General features: G+C 35.5%; 1 protein-coding gene across 2 annotated transcripts in view; it reads left to right on the forward strand.

Annotated features, from left to right (window-relative positions):
• DHX15 (DEAH-box helicase 15) overlaps positions 1-17,493 on the forward strand; it is a 66,667-nt gene extending 49,174 nt beyond the window's left edge. Inside the window, exons 12-14 of one of the 2 annotated variants that reach the window (XM_050947580.1) lie at positions 4,206-4,396; positions 9,542-9,711; positions 10,876-17,493. In XM_050947580.1, the coding sequence (XP_050803537.1) occupies positions 4,206-4,396; positions 9,542-9,711; positions 10,876-10,993 (479 nt within the window). In that variant the 3' untranslated portion in view covers positions 10,994-17,493. The remainder of the gene's footprint in view (positions 1-4,205; positions 4,397-9,541; positions 9,712-10,875) is intronic. The other variant, XR_007773561.1, reaches the window with a different exon arrangement.
• The last annotated feature ends 394 nt before the right edge of the window (positions 17,494-17,887 follow it).

The following is a 17,887-nucleotide window of genomic DNA, read 5'->3' on the forward strand; positions in this document are numbered from 1 at the left end:
AGGAAATAATCTCATTTATCTGGAAGACTGACTTTTTAAGACCTGAATTCATGTCTGCTGCCCAGTTGTATGTTCTGACTACCAGTTCCCCTCCTGCTTCTGCTAGATCTGCTCCCTGGGTTGCCTCTGTGCCTTTCTGAATGGGCTTAGGCACTGAGTTTTTCAGGTGGCAGATGCAGATAGTCTAAGAAGCTATTTTAAGAAGATTTTAGAGTTTTATAAAATGTTGGGGTTGTTTCTGATGTTTCTTACCTGTAAAATTACATGCCATAGTTATCACAAGTCAACCTGTCTTGCTGAGAGGGAGAGAGAATAAAACCTATACATATAAAATCCCTTTAAGAGAGACTTGAAATAGCATATCTGTATCTCTCAAAAAAAAAAAAATTGTTTTGAAGTTGGTTATTTTGGTCTGGCCCAGGTCTTGAAGCGAGTGCTGGGTGGCCTTGGACAGCAAGGAATCTACCTTTCCCAGGCATATGAAATACACCTCTACCTCGATATAACGCTGTCTTCGGGAGCCAAAAAATCTTACCGTGATATTGGTGAAACCGCGTTATATCAAACTTGCTTTGATCCACCGGAGTGCGCCGCGCCCCTGCCCCGCCCCCCCAGAGCACTGCTTTACCGCCTTATATCCGAATTCGTGTTATATCGGGTCGTGTTGTATTGGGATAGAGATCTATTAGGCATAGAAAACCTGAATTTTGCTTGCCTTGGGCAGAGTGTAATGTCTCTGGGGAGTTTTGAGGAAGGGATATTTCAGATTTTATGGGGAGGAGAGGAGCATTTCAGGGACCAGGTTGATTTGGAAAAAAGGCTGGTTAGGGGGCTGGGATGTTGGAATAAATCTCAAGGAGATTCATTGTTGGAAAAGCATAAGTGACATGTCAGTAGTGAATGGTAAGTTTATCACATGGCTCTGTAGTTTATTACATGGATATCACTTTGTACATATATGGTTTGTATGTATATATACAAACACAGTATCCTCTCCTCCAGAACCATCGCTCATTTTGTTCAAAAATATTTTGGCAGTTTGAGCAAGATCAAAATGACAGAGAGAACTGCTTATCTTCACCTATCTGTCTTTTTGAAAAATAACTATAAAAGTGGGATCCTGGGTTTCAGTATTTTCCATCAACAATTTCCATGTCAAATTTGCTTTGTTTATAAGTCAAAAGATCACACCAGTTGCCAAGAAAGCTTAACCTGGAGTTTAACAATCCAGCTGTATTTTTACATAATCAGTAAAAGAAAAAAAAAATGTTGAACTCAAGACTTGGCTGGCAGCTTTGGTGTATGATGCAAAATTGAATCGTTTACTCTTCCATTGCAGCACTAACAGGAGTAAAAGCTGTAGGTTTTTAAAGTTAAACTTGTATGTGGAATAAAAATGCCATTACTACCTGGTTGCTTTTTGACTATAACCACGTGTGATGCTCCAGCAGCAAGAGAGATTGTCCATCTTTTTTGATAAAGAGCCTACAGATGTCTTCAGATCTTCACTTTGAGCAGTAGTTAAAAGGCTTCTGTGAAAATTCACTATCCGTTTTGGAGAATCTTGCATTGCTGCCACCTTTATGCTGTCTGCTCTTTATATTGAGGGCTTGAGGCTCCAGGATTCTCCATGTACCTTTTATGGACACTTAATTCGAACATTTTTTGGAAGCCTGCAAGTGAAGGAAGTGCTTGACTTGGTGGGTGAAAACAGTGCAGCTTATGAAAATTAGATTTAGAATACTCTGCCAAAAGTGATATCAGCTTTCAGTCCTCACTTAGTGTCAAAATAATATTTATTGGTGGTGATGTGTTGGATCCTAGGTCTATCTTATTTGGGATCCAGCAGTTGTGGCAAATACCTTAGTGTTAGTACACCTGTTTTTGCCCCCAAAAGAGTCTCATGTGCTGTTATGGATACAGTTTTTCCTCCTAAACCGCTGTCCCTTTAAAAGTACAAGTAGTCTGGTGAAGCATACATTCAGTAATGATTAAAGGAAAACTGACTAGACAGTACATTTACAACAAGGGGCTGTGGTGATATGTTCAGTTTGAGTAAAATGCCACTCTCTGCATGTGGAAATATCTGGGGAACCAATTATTGCTTAATTTCACTGTGTTCCTATGGTACCTTATTTTGAGGTGGGAGGCTGGAGACTGCAAGTGGATATTCTTTTGTACAGGACATTATAAAACTCCTGTTAAGTTCAGTGAAGGGGATGAAGATTAAATGGCATGCAGCTGAGATTTTCTCTCCAGTGTTTGGTTTAATAACTTTAAATTACTCTAGGGCTAGCTTGTACTGTTCATTCTACCAAAAAGCCTCTACATTAATCCTTTGTTTGAAAGGCCTCTTTTGAGAGGAAAGTATAATCTGTTTTTAATAGTTAAACATCTTGGCTTCAACAAAATAACTTGACAGCTTCCTCAATAAGAAATGTATCTTTTTTTGCTGGTCTGAAAATACAGAAAACTTACTCAGAAAACAAGTACCTTAAATCTTGCACAACTTTATATGTTTCACTTGTTTGTTTATACTTAAGTGTAGGATCACTTTTCTAAATGTTCAGGCCAGTGTCCTTTAAGAATGAAGTGATCCTACAGTCTAACTTCACCCGGCACATATAAAGTATTCATGAGCACGGAAGACCTATTTTAACAAATAATATAGTAATAATACATTAAGACAAAAGAGGTAGTTCTGCTCTACTTGGCACTGGAGAGGCTTCAGCTGTGGTCACCGCATATCAAAAAAGATGTGGACAAATTGGAGAGAGTCCAGATAAGAACAACAAAAATGATATGTTCAGAGAATATGACCTATGAGGAAAGGTTTAAAAAACCCAACAACCTGGTCATGTTTAGTTTTGAGAAAAGAAGACAGGTCTTCCTGACAAGTCTTCAAATATGTTAAGGGCTGTGTATAAAGAGGACGTCCCTGGCCACTGAAGGTAGGATAAGAAGTAATCTGCAGCAAGGGAGATGCCAGTCAAGTGTTAGGAAAAGGTTCTAATTTAAGGATAGTTTCAGTACTGGAACAGGCTTCCAAGGGAGGTTGTGGAATTTCCGTCATTGGAGGCTTTTAAGAACAGATTAGACAAACATCTGTCAGGGATGGTCTTAGATATACGTGGTCCTGCCTTTGGCAGGGGGCCGGACTAGATGTCCTTTTGAGCTCCTTTCCAGCTCTGCATATCTATGATTACTAATCTGACAAAAGCAGCATTCCTTAAAGCCATAAAGATGATTTCAAGTGCATTTGAAGATAAACTGGCATTGCAGAACTACATAAGAATGAAACACATTTCTTAGGTAGTTCCGGTATTGTCTAAATGTTTCTGATTTTTGTTATTGAAGGGAGCTGATGCTGTGTTTAATGTTATCACTCTTCTTTAAACTTGCTGAAATGAGCTAATGTTACAATGTCTCGATAGAACCACCATTTCCGAACAGTAAAAGGAGTAAAGTGTGAGCGTACCCGTGGTAGGCAACTAGTCTGGATAATCTAGAGCACTAGAAGTATGGAATTCTGGAGATGTTACTGTGATAGGCTGTGCCTGGCCACTTATGTCTGCTTTCATTTTCCCTTCAAAAGGCAGAAAACACTTAACCTACCACTCCTCTAAGGTAGCTAAAGCATGCTTCTACTGCTCTTTAAAGATGAAAAAGCTCTATAAAAGCGCTTAATATTTAAGGAGGTTTTATTATTTTTATTCATTTGATTTAGTTGATGTATCAATGCAATATAGTTGTACTGCTAGTCTCTCGTGTTCAGTACCCATATAAAGTTAGTAAAGATTTCCACATGCTACTTGCAGCCTGTTCATTTTTCCTAGCAGCGTGGGCCAAGGTTGTTTGCACTTGTGTTGCATAGTGCCTCTCATCTTAGGGAGAAAGAAATTCATTGGCATAGCATTTCAGCAAGACAATAGTGTTTAAATGTGTATGTGTGTTACCGCACACAAAAAAATTCTAGGTATATTCTTTGGTCCTGGCCACACATTTCTTGAGTAGAAGACAATTTAGCCAAGTTATCTAATGTATAAAATCCATTGAAGAGCCTAAGAACCGTTAGCACTTATAAAATATGAATTTTGTTTCTGGTTCATCTGATTGACCATTCAGTTGGTCACTGTTTTATTTATTTGTTTTAATGGGATAAAACATTCAGTTTTGGTGATTCATGATTTTTTTTAATATTGCAGATCATGAGTCGGTTCAGTGGTGTTATGACAACTTCATTAACTACAGATCCCTGATGTCTGCAGACAATGTACGCCAACAACTGTCACGAATCATGGATAGATTTAATTTGCCTCGTAGAAGTACAGACTTTACAAGCAGAGACTATTATATCAATATAAGAAAGGCTTTGGTTACTGGGTATTTTATGCAGGTATGTGTGTATCTGTTTATGAAATTTATAGACTTCTCAGTTTTTGCTGTGTAGATTTTAACTTTACCTTAATTAACTATCACCAGTTTATACAACTTATAAGAATATTACTTATAAAAATGTTTAACCATGATTTATTCAAACTATTTAGTGGAAGATTTATTGAGTAGGAGTGTGCAATCAACCTGACAAATGAGTCATCTGAAGAAAACCACACACTTGGGAGAGAAATTGCAGTGAAACTTATCTAATTTTTTCAAAATCTTATTTCTTTAGTCTTTACTAGTTACCTTATTGAATAGCTGAGAATTAGTCCCTGGTAAATATTGTAAAAGAAACAAAGCAAAACACAGTCCTAATACAATTGTCTTTCAAATAAAATGATTTTAAAATGCAAAATAGACAGTGTCTAGTCTGACAGAACTACAGAAAATGTATTTCTAGAATTTTCTGATATTTGAAGCATGAGAGGGAAACTGCATTACAACTGCCATACTGGATTTCCAGTACGAAAGGGGGAAGATCAGGTAGCTGCTTGCTTTAGGAAATTTAAATAAAAATTAAGTTTTACAGTTGCAGTAAGCTTCTATTTGGATAATGGTCTACTGCTTCTAAAAGCAAATGCTCTGAGCATTTTGATTAAAGTATTGACTTATTATTTTTAAATATGTAGGAATCGTTACGCTTGTCATGACCAATGATCTATTTAGATCTTCATTGTTGGACAAGATACTGTGCTAAACATTGAGGTTATTCTAATTATCTAATCTGCTCCAACAGTTGTCAACCACTGATTTATAAATACTGATAGCTAAGTATTTAAGCAGAGCTGGTGATTGATCATTTCATCCTTGACACTTCTGTCAATGATAAGCCATGGGTGGAGCACAGTCATGTATTCTAATAAATCAATCAGAGTCCCAGGGAAGGAGAGAGAAAAATATTGCAAGACTGTCAACCTTGTTCTCAAACTTTTTTCCCCGATGTAGAATGGTGAGATTTCCCACAACAGTTAGTTCTCTTGGGAGAGTTATAGCACTGGCCCCTTTCTGGTTTTTAGTTGTCCACATTTCTATATTTGTGCGCTCTGATGCATAGTGAGGAAAGAATTACTCCTCCACAAGACATAAAATTTGTATAGTATGTATAGTTGGTACTTGCAAGGAAATCAAGCCATATTCACCGTTTAGTTTCTAAAAAAAATTTTTAGCTGATTAGAAAATGGGGGAGAGCTGTATTCTTATGAGAGGATTGCTAAATGACTACTCAGTAAGTCAGTCTGCCTTTTAGTGAAAGTTTACATGGACTTATTTTGTGCCGGGTTCTTTCTTTTAAAAAGTTACTAACATGTCCTTGGATTTTGTGCATTTTGATGAGAGAGAAGCTCATGTGACTTTGATGTTTTATGTTTTGTCTGAATTCCCCTTTTAGTGGGTAACTCTTTAACAGTAGTATTTAAAGTAATCTTTTGTTTTTAATTTTATATTTAAAATACAAAAGATTACTTTAAAGTACCATTAAAATTACATACAAACCAAAAATGAAAATCATGGTTTTCTTACTAATGTTATCTCAACCATGGGCTGTATATTTTAATTATAGTAAACATTTCTCATAAACAGTAATGTATTGAGACAGAAATTTAGAAAACAAACTTGTTTAGTCTAAGTGGTTTAAACCAAAAAGAATAGCCAAAAGATCTGTCACAAGCTTGCTGTATTAAGTTTCCTATCTGTAAAATAACATACCTCACAAAGGCATTGAGGTCTGATTATTGATACTGCTTGGAAGTACACTGATACAAGTTACTAGAGAAGTGCTAAAGTTTTCACTAAGAAATAAATGGAAAATACACTATGACAGATTTAATTTTAGTCTTGAGAATTTTCTGACTTTTTATGTCAACATACTTTGTTAATTTTTGCTCATTTTTAAGAGGGAAAAATGTTAAATTCTATTAGTCAGATTTGAGTGCTGGGTAAAAAATGGTTTTATAACAGTGGTTCATAGTTGTTAAAACACCTGCAGTGCACAGACTTTTCTCTGTCTAAGCTTTGTTTCCTCATAGAAATTTCAGGCCCTTAACTATTTAAATTCCTTGGGCTTCAGGGCGCAAATAGCTATATAGAAACTTCAGCACTTCTTTTGCACTTGCATCTTTTCATTTCTACTGTCAAATCTCTTTTTGGAAAGCTGTATGAAAATATTACATAAATATCAAAATAACTAGATATTAGAGTTCTGAACATAAGTGAAAGATGCTACTGCAAATGTAAAGTATTGGCTTGTGAAATTCTTTGCAAGTGTGCCTTAAGAGATGGTCCCTATTAAGGGCCTGATTAGACAGACACATACACAAGTACTCCTTCATTCCACGCCTAGGTCTAACAGATAGCTGAGATGCAAGAAGCCCTAAGAGATGAGACTGCATATTTATGTATGCTTTGCATTAGCCTATAGTACTTAGATTGGAATGCATAAAAATGAAAGGAGAAAATAGAAAAATGAATGGCCTTTGATATATAGGAGGTCAAACTAGATGATCTAATGAGCTTGTCTAGCCTTAAATTCTATGTATCAAATAACAGTGCTGTAATTTTTCTATTTCCCTTTTCATTATTACCTGATCATAATCCTGTTTTATTCAATCTGATAAAAACAGATCACAAAGAACTAAATTTTCATGCTTAAACAACTCTATTAGAGCAGAAAGATTTTTTTTTTAAGTGGAAAAACTAAAATTGCATGGTTTTAGAAATCTTAAGGATGGAGCCAGAATAACTTTATGGGAACTACGAATCTGCGTTAAAAGTAGGATAAGCCTCCAGAAATGTTAAGGAAACAAACAAAATGGGAAAATAACTAAATTGGAAAAGTGCAAGCAAAGGAAGTAATTGCAAGTGTAATTGCACTGCCCCAAAACTTGGAGGATACCTGCATCTCAGTGATGCTGCTACAAGGTTTTTGTCCTGGTAAATTTATATGCCTTTACAATGCTTAACGCATTGATGCCCTGATCTCATTATTATATATTTTATATATAGTGCATTCAAACTATGACTCTCTTGATGCTCAAGTTGTAGTTAATGGCTGTAACTCAAAACCTTTTGTTAAAAAGTAGTATGTGCCAGTTGTCGTCTTTTCCCACTCCACTCCCACTGTCACTTCAGTGGAACCACTGGCAATCAATATTGGGAATAAAATTGGGTAACATCATATAAAAATTGTGTTTATGCATATATTTTATTGTACATGTCAAAATCAGTCCAGAACTCCTCAAAATAATAGTGTATTACTGTTTCTGGCTATAAAGGTAAATGATAGGAAAATGGAAGCCAAGATACTAAGCGTGAGGAAACCAGATGTTGAGATTTTTTTATAAATGTAAATTGTCAAGAGATTCGGCTACTAAATGTACATGTTATTAATAAGAAAATTTACAGAAAATTATTTAAATAAATGAGTTGTTCTTCCCTTACCTTTTCTATATATGATAGAAACAATTAACAGTTGTTCCCCCAGGAATATTTTTGAACCAATATATTCCATTCCTAATCCAGGAAACAAAATTGATTAAAACATTTTATTAAAATAGTGGGAATTATCCAAGAGTGAATCATTATTAGGTGGTCATCCAAACCTGAAATAAAGTAATGGTATAATCTGCAAATTTATTTTGTGTTGAAAATGAGAAGTTAGGTAAAAATTACTAATTCTTTAAAAGACTATTTTTAAAAGGGATATTTCAAAACACACCATTGCAAATAATATCCCAGACATTGTATATAGTGTCACAAAAGGTGTAAGAGACAAAAGCACAAAAATTTTAAAAATATATAAGAATTTCTCTTACTGTGGCATTGGGGAAATATCCTGATGTGCTATAAGTAAGTACAGGTGGTTATTTCTTTCAGATACCTGTGGCATAAGCCAATATTTAATAACTATGATAGCAAAAATGAAAAACAACTGTAGAAATGTGGTTGGTAAGAACAAAAGAATGAAGATAAATGAAATAATTTACTTCCTGTACTTGATTCACAATTCAGGAAAGATGGCCCAAGATGAACTGATTTAAAAAAAATCATTGATTTAACTAGCTATAACTCCATAATCTGGACTGTTTCAACTCTGCTATATTTCCTTTCATTATTTTTCTATCACTCTTTTAATATTTGTGACAAAATAAACAATTGTTGACTGTACAAAATGTCTTCAATAAAAAGTTAACTAAAGGGATGATGAATTAGTTTTAGATTAACTCTGTAAATAAAACCAGTGATATAAAGATCTCTGAGTACTTTACCAAATCCTAATAAATTAAGTATTGCAACAGCTCTGTGATATAGGCATTATCTCTTCACAGACAGGGAAACTTGGACATGGACTTTACCAAGGTCACAGGAAAAGTGTGTTGCTAAACCTGCATCTCTCAGCTCTGAGTCTTATGCCATTACCACAAGACCATTCTTTCTCCTGTCTTACTGGATCTCCAACTCTTTTATTGGGCTTATGCATTTCAGATCCAAAGTGCTAGTAGAAACTATATTATTATAGGCCCATTATTATAATCCAGAGTACTTTTGTAGTTAGTATCAAATGGGAATTTAAGGCCAAACTTATTGTTCCTTTGTCAGTCCAAGAGGCAGTAGAATAACTGAAGTGCTAGAGTCAGATGTCCTTATTGGACATTGCCTTTGTAATATATTGCTATTAAAAACTTCTTCCAAAGTTTTGTCATTTTAAAGAACTATATTTGGTATACTTTTGTGCTAGTAATCCTCTTCTCGAAGTGAGAACTACTAGCCAGTTTTGTATCACTTTTTCTTGCTTGAATTGCTTATGACTATTTAAGTATACCTTAGCAATTGCCAAATACACCAGAAATCTTGACAGGCAATATAAATAGTTACTCTTGGCTGGCAAGTATGCAAAGTCCATGTGAAGTTTAGAAAATTAGGCTTACATACCTTGAAAATACCTGTTTCTTTTTCTAAAATAAGATGTCTGCTATAGACTTGTGCAGGCAATAAACAGATGAGTAGTTTTAAACAATTTCAAACAAGAGTTTGCAAAGTAGAAGAGATTTATTTCCTTAGATGTAATGAAAAGCTTTTTTTTATTTTTGTTTTGTTTTTAATTTAGGTTGCGCATTTGGAGCGAACAGGGCATTACTTAACAGTGAAAGACAACCAAGTGGTGCAGTTACATCCTTCCACAGTTCTTGATCACAAACCTGAATGGGTACTTTATAATGAATTTGTCCTTACAACAAAGAACTACATCCGCACATGTACAGATATCAAGCCAGAATGGTGAGCAAAACCACTTGAACATTTTCTCTTTTCTAAGAATCTTTTTTTTAATCTGTTGGGGTTTTCTCAGAATTACCTAAAGGTAGTTCTTTTTTTCACAACTGTCTACTATAAAATGTTTTAATGGAATAGATGGATTTGTGCACTTACAGGTGACTTGAGCTCCCTTGATCTGTACATATAGTTCCCATATATTAGTGGAGGCTATATGTATGAACAAGGGGTTTTGGGTTCTGTTTTAGATGTTTATATTTGTTAGTAATGAAGAGTCCTGGGATTTGTTTTGAGGATTGAGCAGGAAGGATTTAACATTGTGTCACAGACTTGGGGTGAAATCCTGGCCTCATTCAAGTCAATGCCAAAACTCCAATTGTCATTGTGGCTAGGATTTTTCCCTTGGTGCAAGAACTGTAGATTCAAGGAGCAAACTTTCTGGTAGTAGATGCATGATTGCACAGTCAGGCAGACAGTGCTATATACTTTGCGTCTTGTTATAGGTTATCACTAGTTTCTCTGTGTGTTATACATATGACTTCATGGTTCTTGGAATCTTAAGTTGTAGAATGCAATACTTTTTGGAATTATCTGGTTATGAAGTAATCAAAAACATTGCAGTATATCATAAAATGTTTACAACTTCAGTATTGTGATTCAATTCAGAATGCTTTTTTTGGATCATTCGAATATTAGTGTTTGGCACTTGGGTCAATCAGAACTTAATTTTTCTATTTAAAGGCTCAAAAACTTGAGTATCTCACCAACAGAAGTTGGTCCAATAAAAGATATTACCTCACCCACCTTGTCTCACTACAAATTAGGTGTCTTATTCCTTCTTAATAAGAATTACTGGGAAATTTTGATCTTTTGAAATGGCCACAGCCTTGAGATAGAGTGAACATGTTTCACAACTTTTGTACTGCTTAAATAAGCATTTAAACTCTGGATATTTTTGTATGTAAAGCCACTTTTCTTTTTGAAAATTCAAAACTGCCTTTGTAATGCTGGACCTAGGAGTCATAAGACGGATCTGCACATTTCTAGACAGTACTAAAGAGATGAATAATGTTTAATTATTTTACATAGCTGCTAATTAGGCAAAATGGCTACAGACTGTATAATGTTCAAACTTGTATATTAGTGACAATTTTGTTCTCTTTTTGGCAGGTTGGTGAAAATTGCCCCTCAATATTATGACATGAGCAATTTCCCACAGTGTGAAGCAAAGAGACAGTTGGACCGCATCATTGCCAAACTTCAGTCCAAGGAATACTCACAGTACTGAATTTATGCTTTGAACTGAAGTTATTCAGAGGACAACTTTAAAAGATGACTGAACTCAGAGTTCAAGTTGTGCTCTTCACTTTGGTTCAGTAATGGCCTTTATTTGAAAGCTTTTAAATATTTTTCTTTACAGTAAATATTCCATTCTGATTTCATAAATTAAACATTTATGCCTCCCTTTTGTGTTGACACTGTAGCCCATACTGGAAAAGCTGATCAATGTTTTGCAGTTTATTGAAAGTAGTTCTATATATAACAATGTTATAAGCATTTCTTTAGAAATGGTTGAAAATGCTTCTAAAATGTGATTATCGACCATGGTATGCATGATCGTTGTAATTGTTGACATTCCTTTTAGAAGTTGTGAAATGTTACAACTTGTGCTTATGTAGACACAATCTTCAGCTTCAGTACAGAGGTACTGACTTCAATAAAGTCTATTTATACTAATTTTGTGCCACAGTACTTCAGTATTTTTATTGGTTTTGATAAAAAAAATTTGAAGAATCATTGTCTCCAATCTTCAGTTAAACTGCTTATTTTGTTGACATCACTTTAGTCTACGATTTTCAATGTGTTACAATTATCTGTGTATCACACTTAGTACGGATAGTGATAAGTGAGATATTACTATATAGTGTCTAACATGAATTCCCATGCCTAATTCTTTAAATGGTTTAGTGATTTGTTTTAAATGGAAATTTCATGTAACCTGTTGCAGTTTTGACAGAGCTCTTCCTCTGAACACATTTTTACAGACTTTCTTGGTCAGAATTGTAATAATGAGAATGCGTCTTGTTAGTCTTTATGGACAGCTAAAAGTTACCCTGTTAGGTGGTGGTCAGATAAGGATGATACTACATTGTTAAAATGCAATAATTCTTATGAGGTTGGATTCAGTAGCATGAGTGAGCTATATGACTGACAGACACTCCAGACATAGTAGTCTTATAGTGATATTAGTGAAATAAGACTTGACAGCTTTTTCATAAGAGGAAAGTTGGAACTTGTTGATCCCAAGTGTAATTGAAGTGTTCAGTTTGATTGAAGATTTTCCCTACTCTGAAACACACATTAGATTAACAGTCCTTCCGGCAAAGGAAGGTAGGAGCAACTCTTCCCAGTCTCAGTGCTGTAGCTGAATTGCTTATAATAGTCACTAATATTAGGCTAGATGCTTTTCATTTTTTCTGCACCCTAGGGCAAAGTTTTAAGTCCTTCTGGCCCTGAGAGTGGAGAACTGAGTTAGTGTCCCTTGCTGGAGATACTGCTCAGACTGCCTGACCCAAGGACAGTGGAGCTTGAGTACTAACATTTAGGATGCTTTAAGTTTTATAGCATGTGGCTAAAAAATATATGGAATAAAGTTTATTAGGTTTCCCTCCCTCTTTCCAATTACAAACCTTGAGTCCTTTTTTCTAAAATGTTATGGAGGGAGATTGTGAGATGACGGGATACTATCCCTTAACTGTTGCTTAATGAAAACTCTTAGCACTGTGATGGATAATGATGCTATATAACATTGTCTAAAAGTTAAATAATTCTTGTGTGTGGATTCAGCACAAGTAGCATGATAAAGTACCAGGTATTCTGTGAAATCTTCCCATCTGAAGAAGTGGGTTGTAGCCCACGAAAGCTTATGCTCAAATAAATGTTAGTCTGTAAGGTGCCACAAGTACTCCTGTTCCATTCCCTGTAGTGGACTTTACTGCCCCCATCAGGATTTCTGGTAAGAGCATAGAAAATTCAGGTTGTATGGGGGGCAGAGGCAGACTGTTTAAAAAGTAAATGTAAGATAAATTGAAATGCTTTAGAACAAAATTAAGATTAAATATGTACTTAAAATGTAGGCATTATAAAACAAAAAGCTTAATTTATTTTCTCCACTTATTCACTAACTGGAGTTCTGTCCTCCACGAAACAAATTCTGCTCTAAAATAACTTAAAATGGAATCCCATGGTAGATTTTTAGTCTTGTTAATTTCCATATCACACTTGCTCAGTGCTCAGTTTGCAAGGAAAATGATACCGGGGTCACATTCTCTGCTACTGTTCCAACTACCATGTACAATTCAGTGTACAGTGACTGGAGTCTGGCTCTAACTGGCCAGCTGAGAATTCCCCTAGCATGGGGAAGCACTCAGCTAGCTACTATATAAAGGCAATTCCTATGCCAGCGAGCTCTCCCTTGATGTGGCAGTGTCTCAGTATTCTGCCAATTCTCAGTTAGCATATGGTCCCATAGTCAGCTGACACAAGCTATGGAAGCTTAAGTGCTGCTCTAACTTTAGGGCTGGGACAGCTTGAGAATTGAGAGAGCAGCTGGTTATGGATTCAAGTTGTTGATATGAGAGAAGATGGCTTGTTTTTTTTCTAACTGCCAGACCCACAAACTCAGCTTGGGCCATGACAGTCAAGCTGGAATCTTTCAGTCACATGCATCATGACTACTGGGGATGAAAATACAGGCCAAATTATGTAGTCAGTGACAGCTGTGCAGCTCTGTAGTTTTCCAGTTAAATTAGTGACACCTGTGAAAATCACCTCAAGAAAATAGTGACATCTGTGCAACGCTGTCTTCTTGAGGTGTCACTGACTTACCTGGAAGACTGCAGGGTTGTACAGCTGTGAGCGAGTACATAATTTGGTCTGTAGTATCTCCACTGCTAGTAGTAGTGATGTACAAGATGAAAAGACGGTCCGGGGCTAGCAGTTGGTTTAAAAAAAAAAAATGCGTTTTCTAACTTGGAAGTATAACAGTCTTGTTATGTAAATCAGTGCCACACCTGATGCATAATGCCACGTATGCACTTTTTTAGGTTAGAACTGAACTTGAGAACATTTTTAAAAACTCAAATGGAATTTTTCAATTCCAAGCCAACTTTTTATCAAAGGTTTTACAGTTGTGTACATTGTCAACAGAAACATTCAATAATGCTGAATTTTATGTTCAGCTAATTTACTCTCTGCATTTAAAAAAGCTCACATGGGTGACAGATACCAACTATGCTAATAAACCATTTTAGTACAGTTATAGTGTACTAGGTGTTACTTCTACAATTGCACAATATTTTTCTTCGGTATAAATAAGAGTAGCACTGAGGCTACCTTTTTCACCTAAACTCCTTATTTCAACATTCTGACATGAAACAGTTGAAACCACTATGCACAATTCTTAAATTATTGCATAATTCATACATATTTAAAATACAGAAGTATATTTGTTGTGTAAGAACCATACAATAAAAGGGAGAGCAAGTTAACAAACACATGCTAGGGAGGTTGTGGAATCTCCATCTCTGGAGATATTTAAGAGTAGGTTAGATAAATGTCTATCAGGGATGGTCCAGACAGTATTTGGTCCTGCCATGAGGGCAGGGGACTGGACTCGACCTCTCGAGGTCCCTTCCAGTCCTAGAGTCTATGAATCTATGCTATTAGCACTCATCCTAATACAGGAAGTAAACTAGTCGTTGGCTCCATAAGAGAGAATTGGAAAGGAGTGAAAGAGACATATTTACTGGATGTAATGGTTAGGGAAAGAGAATTTTCAATTTCTGACAGGCCACTGCAACAGCAATAATGAACCAATCTTTTTTTGAATGAAATACTTTAAGAACACAACTAAGATAAATGCGTAATTATGCTTAGTGCTTTTTGTATATATATTTCAAAATCTTCACCGTTCCCATTTTGCTAGTAGAAAAACTGAGGGGTAATAAGGAAAAGAGACTTCCTTGGGTCACACAGCAGGTCAGTGACAGTACTAGGGAATCATGTTTGTTTGGTAGTACACCTCTACCCCGATATAATGCAACCCGATATAACATGAATTTGGATATAACGCGGTAAAGCAGCGCTCCGGGGTGGGGTGGGGCTGCGCACTCCAGCAGATCAAAGCAAGTTCGATATAACACAGTTTCACCTATAATACAGTAGGATTTTTTTGGCTCCCGAAGACGGTGTTATATCGGGGTAGAGGTGTACTTATATTTTAACTATGAGCATACAAGGCTCATTGTCTGCCACTCAGGGAATGTTATTAAAATAGCATTACCCTATTGTTCACTATAACTTTGCTTTTAGTTATTTCTAACAGAGAAGGCAGCAAACTGAAAGAAAATATTAAATCAGGTATTAATATATGGCCAAACAGTGGAAAATGAGTAACTTCTTAAAATTAAGAAGGCCAGAGGCCATAACTGACTAAAATAATTCAGAGGTTTTTATGCCATGTAACATTGTATTCATATTAAATAACACCACTATTCTTCTTAGGAGGCTAGACAGATCTCTTTTTTCAGTCAGTCGGTTCTGCTGCTTGATGAGCTGAAAATATCACTTCTGAGGAAATGAAATGCTCTGCAGATTTCTGTTGGTGCATGGAACAAGAGTTTCTGAATAACGTAATGCTACTGAGCACTAGTTTGCACCTGGCCAGACTCAGCTGCTTGTTGTCGGGTTGTTTTCCTTCTGCTGTGTTCTCAGCCTGCCATCATTTCTTGTAAATTGGTGGATATGTTCTAAACTGCAGCTAGTGTGTTTTTAGAATACTCAGAATACAGAAGAGTTGTATCGCTTAGGATTAGTTGGTTTAGCTTTTGAAAAATTACAGCAGCTGAGTTCTTAATATGAGATTTAACCAGTTCCCTTGGAACAATCGAAGGGAAAGAAGTGCTCTGTTGACTTGTAGAGTGGTTGGTTGAGGAAGGGGAGTTGAGTTGCTTTGTCTGCTTTGGATTGTAAGTTTTTTGTTTTATAATATGGATTAGATAAGGAAATAGTAATAGTAGAGAGTAAATCAAAGGAATACATTTTTTGGATGAGAAGGCGAGCCCCTCACTTTATAATAGTGCTTCTGCTTAATTCCTCAAAGCAGCTAGGGCTAATGTGGATCTGTAATAAGTGTGTTTAACTTTGTGTGGATGACAAAACTAACTTGTGATTGGATGCATAAAACTACATTTAGAGAGACACCTGCTAATGTTAGTGCTTCATCATACAGAAGTGACTAGTCGTACTTGCTTTTCCGATTTCTCTGTACCTTTATAGCATTTGTTAATTTTTCAGTGTAATAGAATAAATTAAAACAGTTCGCACTTGTGAACCTGAATGTAAAAGTCTGAGTTTTTACTTATTAAATTTGTCTGCACATCTAAAGAACAATGATCTGCAGAAATTTTGCACCTGAATGTGTTTTTGGTAGCGTGATGGTGAATAATTTTCTTTACGTTCAAATTGTTTTGGCATGGGGCAGTTGTTTGCTGTAGATATGAAGATGTGAAAATGATCAATAATAAACACCACATCTAATTAGTATAGGATCAACTTCTGTGTGCTTTTCCGCACTTTTTGGATCAAGTCTAATTTGAAACTAACACAGCATAAGTTTGAAACTTGTACTTAATGTTGTATATGCACTGAAGAAAATTATTCAGAAGTACTGTATAACTGAATAGTGTAAACGGAATTTGTCTTCTATTGGAGTGTAAGATTTTGAAAAGGGATTTTTTAAAAGTCATAGAAAAAACTTAGGTGGCAGTCACTACTAAAGGTAATGTTTATCTTCTATTAGATACAAATTCATGACTAATTTACAGTCACAGATTGCTACGATTTCTTTCTTTTTTCAGTTATTAAAATAGAAAACCAGTCGTGTGTCATGACATCATAGAATTACCAGATAGTGAGAACCCACATAAATGGAGTTGGCAATTTAAAAATCTTGTTTGTGTGATGAGTAAATACTTCAATTTTCTATCCTACTGTTTGAGCAGTGAAAGACAATGCTTTTAAACCTTTTTTAGTCTTAATCTTATACCACAGCTTTTAAGGCTTTTGTAGCCTTTTCAATTTACTTTACAAGGAGTACAGTATATCATAAGAGTATAGAAATTACAGATGGAAAAGATTTATGTAGTTATCTATAGTTGTCTCCAGTACTACTAGTTCATTTCAGTATTCTTTCTTGCAGTTGTCCAATCAAATTTTAAAATGTCTCAAGCGATACAAAATGTAAGTACTTTTGAGGTTGAAATTGGTAGCTTTAAAGCAGTACAAAAGTTTTTTCTTCCTTATCCCTCTTCCATGTAAAATACTTGCAAAAGACAAAGTGTTGTGATTATGCAATACTGCATTTGAGATAAGTGGTTATCATTGAGGACATCCTGACTTCCACTATCAAGAGGTTAAAAGAAAAATGCTGACAGCTAGTGAATAACGTTTTCACAACTGCAGTGGTCTGTAAATAGTTTTGTTCTGACAATTCTGAGGAGGTTTAATTTTGTAGTCTCAATTAAGATACTATAGAGCTTCTTAGGTACACTAAATGTTGGAGGGGCACTGCAAATTTCACATGTATACATATGGTTTTAAGTGATTCTGTAAACATATCCCACTTTGCAAATGGCAGCTATTCAGTAACTACCATTGTATAGAAAAAAAAATCCTCACAAATGAATGCTGATAATAAATATTTCTTGTGGCCGCAACGGTTTCTTATTTTTTGGTTGGATTTTATTCTTTTATGTAAAACATGCCCTTGCCTTCCATTTGAATTCAGTGTCTGTTTTGTAGGCTTATTGCATTAGTGCTCCTAGCCTCATTGCTTCCAGTAGCATAAACAATAAACACTTAAACCATCAAGCACTTACTGGGCTTCATGCAACGGAGGGTTGCAGGTAGACCTGAATGCTTTGTCAATTCAAGTTTTCAGCCATATAGTAAAACCACTTCTGCTTATATTAGCAATGGGTTTTCTCTTCTAAAATATCTCATTTTTCAACTCTGCAACGCCAGTTTTCTTCATCCAAATTCATGTGCCACTTCAGAGCACTGCAAACTAAAGTTTAGAGTCTTCACTCTTTAGACTGTAGAATTATATTGAGGTTATTTC

This window comes from Gopherus flavomarginatus, chromosome 3 (genome assembly GCF_025201925.1).
Source record: "Gopherus flavomarginatus isolate rGopFla2 chromosome 3, rGopFla2.mat.asm, whole genome shotgun sequence".
Taxonomy (NCBI): domain Eukaryota; kingdom Metazoa; phylum Chordata; order Testudines; family Testudinidae; genus Gopherus; species Gopherus flavomarginatus.